General features: G+C 38.2%; 1 protein-coding gene across 1 annotated transcript in view; it reads right to left on the bottom strand.

The window, feature by feature from the left end:
- Positions 1-4068, bottom strand: part of MED14 (mediator complex subunit 14) — a 64863-nt gene that overhangs the window by 36025 nt on the left and 24770 nt on the right. Inside the window, exon 13 of the mRNA XM_077748494.1 lies at positions 119-278. Within this exon, the coding sequence (XP_077604620.1) occupies positions 119-278 (160 nt within the window). The remainder of the gene's footprint in view (positions 1-118; positions 279-4068) is intronic.

Here is a 4068-nt window from a genome sequence, read left to right as displayed (position 1 = left end):
CACTAAACTTAAATATCCAATAAAATATATTTGTAAATTAAATTAAGCAATAAATCATTTGAGATCCTAATAGAATTAACTGAACTTGATCACCCAAATCCCCCCTTTGCATACTTACAATGTAGTACTGTGGAAGACGGGTGAGTTTAATGAACAGCTTATTCTTAGAAAGCTTTCCAATAGGATGGGTTGAGTAATTGGACAGCTGCAATGTTTCACTGGTTAACGTAGGCAAATGTTTTATAGACTGTTTGCAACGCTGTTGTCCAAGCCAAAACCTTAATTGAAAGGAGATAATTCACATTACAAAAGCATAGATTCTTCTGTGTGCAACTGATTTGTAAATCGATTAATGAAGACCACTAAAAAATAACAATCTGAAATTTAACTGAACCAGTAAAAAGACATAACCATAATGATGAATCATTTCTCCACTTTTACATTGGTCTGTTAGTTCTAGTTCTTTTTCTTTGTTTTTAGAGAGAGAGTTAAGAGCGGGGAACAGGGGCAGAGGGAGAGAGAGTCTCACCATGCAGGGCTTGATCCCACAACTCTGGGATCATAACCAGAGCCGAAATCTAGAACCGGACACTCAACTGACTGAGTCACTCAAGCGCCCCTGTTAGTTTTAGTTCTACTTTAAGGAACTGAAACCGCAATGTGAATGATTTTGATTAGTTATAAGGAAAAATTAACTAGTATTAAGGCTGGGACACTATACAAGTTTATTATAGAAGAGTAGAGACTTCGTAGGGTTTGTTAAGACAGTAATAACTAACCTCAACACCTTTCACAAAATGCCTTTAGTGTTTACAAAACAGAGTAGAACAATAAATAGGTATATAAAGGTGCCTAATTTTCTTTAAAAAAATTTTTTTAATGTTTATTTTAGAGAGAGAGAGAGAGCGAGAGAGAGAGAGCGCGCACAAGCTGGGGAAGGGCAGAGAGAGACAGAGACACAGAATCCGAAGCAGGATCCAGGCTGTGAGCTGTCAGCACAGAACTCAATCAATGTGGAGCTCGAACTCATGAACCATGATGGTATGACCTGAGCCGAACGAAGTTGGACACTTAACTGACTGAGCCACCCAGGAGCCCCAAAGGTGCCTAATTTTTCTAGTATCACTGGAGATATACAGTCCTAGTTCTTACACTGTGTATGTATAAAGTGATGGGTATATGTAGCAGGTGCCAAGAAGTATTAATTACCTCCTTTCCCTCCCCTCTCAGTTCAGCCACCAGATTTCAGTTCGAAGCTTTTTATAATATTCCTTTCACTTATTTCATTAGCTGTCCTTGAGGCTAGATACTGTGTGTGTGTGTGTGTGTGTGTGTGTATGTATGTAAAATATGTGAAAACAGGATAAAATAACTGGTTCACAAACTCTCACTGATTCATAATGAAGTAACTACAGAAAATAAAATGAATTTAGAAACTTCTCACAGCAACGTAACAATTATCACAACATCCCGGCTCACAATCAGTAGGCTGGCCTTGCTGAACAGGGTACAGACCCGTGTGGGTGCTGCTGCACTGGTGAGGGGAGCTGCATGTGGCACAGATGCTGTGCTAATCACATGCAGTGAAACCACGTCCTAACATACGATGTTTGAAGGGTGGTTTGTCAACTACTACCCAAAGATGTAGAAGGTCTAGAAACTTTTTTCCTACTGAAAAACAACTTAAATTATCTTCAATGTCACAAGATCAAATGCTAGAACTGGCCAAAAATTAAGAAATGAAGAAAAGCTTTGAAAATACGATACTTGCTTCATTTCAGGTAAAAGTTAAAAATTAATATTCTGAACTTGCTAAACTGCTTTCAAATCTCTACTTCCAGTCCCATCAGCAAGTGGGACTACGAGACTGGTATTTAGAAGTTTTTAGAAGAGAAACAAAATGGGGCGCTTGGGTGGCTTAGTCGGTTGAGCGTCCGACTTTCGCTTGGGTCATGATCTCGCGGTTCGTGGGTTCAAGCCCCGCGTCGGGCTCTGTGCTGACTGCCAGCTCAGAGCCTGGAGCCTGGTTCAGTCTGTGACTCCCTCTCTCTCTGACCCTCCCCTGCTCACGCTGTCTCTCTCTCTCTCTCTCCTAGAAATAAATAAAACATTAAAAAAAAAAATTTTTAAAAGACAAACAAAAACAGTTAAGATACACATTATCTCCTGTGATGGGCATCATCATCTATCCAACTTAGATAAGTTACAACAAGCAAGAAATAAGCTCATTTGTCACCTTAAAAATTCTAAATACAGTATGTAAATTCTAAATATATATAAATGTATATTCATNGCTTTTTTTTTTTTTAAGTTTATTTCTTTATTTTGAGAGAGACAGAGACCGAGCAGGGCAGGGGCAGAGAGAGAGGGAGAGAGAGAATCCCAAGCAATCTCTGTGTGTCACCATAGGCTTGATCCCACAAACTGAGATCATGACCAGAGCCAAAATCAAGAGTTGGATATTCAACTGACTGAGCCACCCAGGTGCCCCGGGGCTTATGTTTTATACATGTTTTTCCATTTCCTTTTTCTAGAATTTGTTTTCATTGCACATTAGAAGAAAGGTGATCACATGAACAGATACTCCAAATCATTTGTTGTGAGAAAACTGTAAATTAAAACTTATCACAATGCAATACCTCATCACACTTACTAGGATGGCTATAGTCAAAAACAGTAACAAGTTTCAGCAAGGAGGCAGGGAAATGGAAACCTCAAATACTGCTGATGTGATTTTAAAATGGTACAGCTGCTCTGGAAAGTAGTTTGGCAGTTTCTTTAAAAAGTTAAACATAGGGGCGCCTGGGTGGCTTAGTCGGTTAAGCATCCGACTTTCGCTTGGGTCATGATCTCACGGATCGTGGGTTCGAGCCCCGCGTCGGGCTCTGTGCTGACTGCCAGTTCAGAGCCTGGAGTCTGTTTCAGTCTGTGACTCTCTCTCTCTCTGACCCTCCCCTGCTCACGCTGTCTCTCTTTCTCTCTCCTAAAAATAAATAAAACATTTAAAAAAAAAAAAAGTTAAACATAAATTTAATGTGCAACCCAGCAATTCTACACTTAGAGGAATGAAAATGTAAGTCCACACATAGACTTACACATGAATATTCATAGCAGCATTACTCATAATAGCCTCAAAGTGAAACAACCCAAGTGCCCTTCAATTTATGAATAGATAAACAAAATGTGATATATATATATATCCACATAATGGAATATTATTCAGCCATAAAAAGGAATTAAGCATCGATAACTGCTACAACATGGATAAGCCTCAAAACATTATGCTAAGTGAAAGCAGCCAGTCACAAAAGACCACACACTTTATGATTCCATTTTTACGAAATGTACACACACACACACACACACAAAAATCTGTAAGAACAGAAAGTAGATTCATAGTTGCTAGGGGCTGAAGCTGGGAATGAGGATTAACTGTAAATGAACACCTGTCTGAGGTGATGAAAATGTTCCAAGTGTTCTAAAACTGGATTATGTTTATGGCAGCAAAGCTCAGTAAATTTACTACAAGTCATTGAATTATACCTTTAAAATCGGTGAATTTTATGATATGTAAATTATACCTCAGTAAAGTTATTTCAAAAAATTAANGGAGTTAGCTTTCTGGTTTTAGGTTCTATTTCCGCTAGCTGGAACTGCCAGATAAACCACCTCAAGTTATGCATGCTGTGAATTATTAGGCATTTAAGTATTTAAACCTTATTTATTTAGCCAGAATGCATAAAAATGCACCAAAAAATGCCAAAGCACTAAAAATTTTGGAATTTATTAGAGCATTATTCCTTACTCAGAGTATGGAGTATCACTTTTCATATACAGTTAAACTAAACAGCTATTCAAAAGGAGGCTCATATAATATCATCTATCTGTTGGCACTAAAAATCACATCTTGTTAATGAAAACATTACTTGACTATAGTGAACTCTTCAAATATTTATACAACTCAAACTGGCAAAAGGAGAAGGGGTAGGCTAGATCACAGAGAACAGTCTAGCCCTCTCCCCTTCATCTGCCAGTTTGGGTTTTGATCTCCAAATTTATTTTTATCCC

The sequence above is a fragment of the Crocuta crocuta genome, unplaced genomic scaffold (genome assembly GCF_008692635.1).
Source record: "Crocuta crocuta isolate KB4526 unplaced genomic scaffold, BGI_CrCroc_1.0 scaffold49, whole genome shotgun sequence".
NCBI lineage: Eukaryota > Metazoa > Chordata > Mammalia > Carnivora > Hyaenidae > Crocuta > Crocuta crocuta.
Note: the sequence above shows the minus strand (reverse complement) of the source record. Positions and strands in the feature narration are given on the sequence as shown.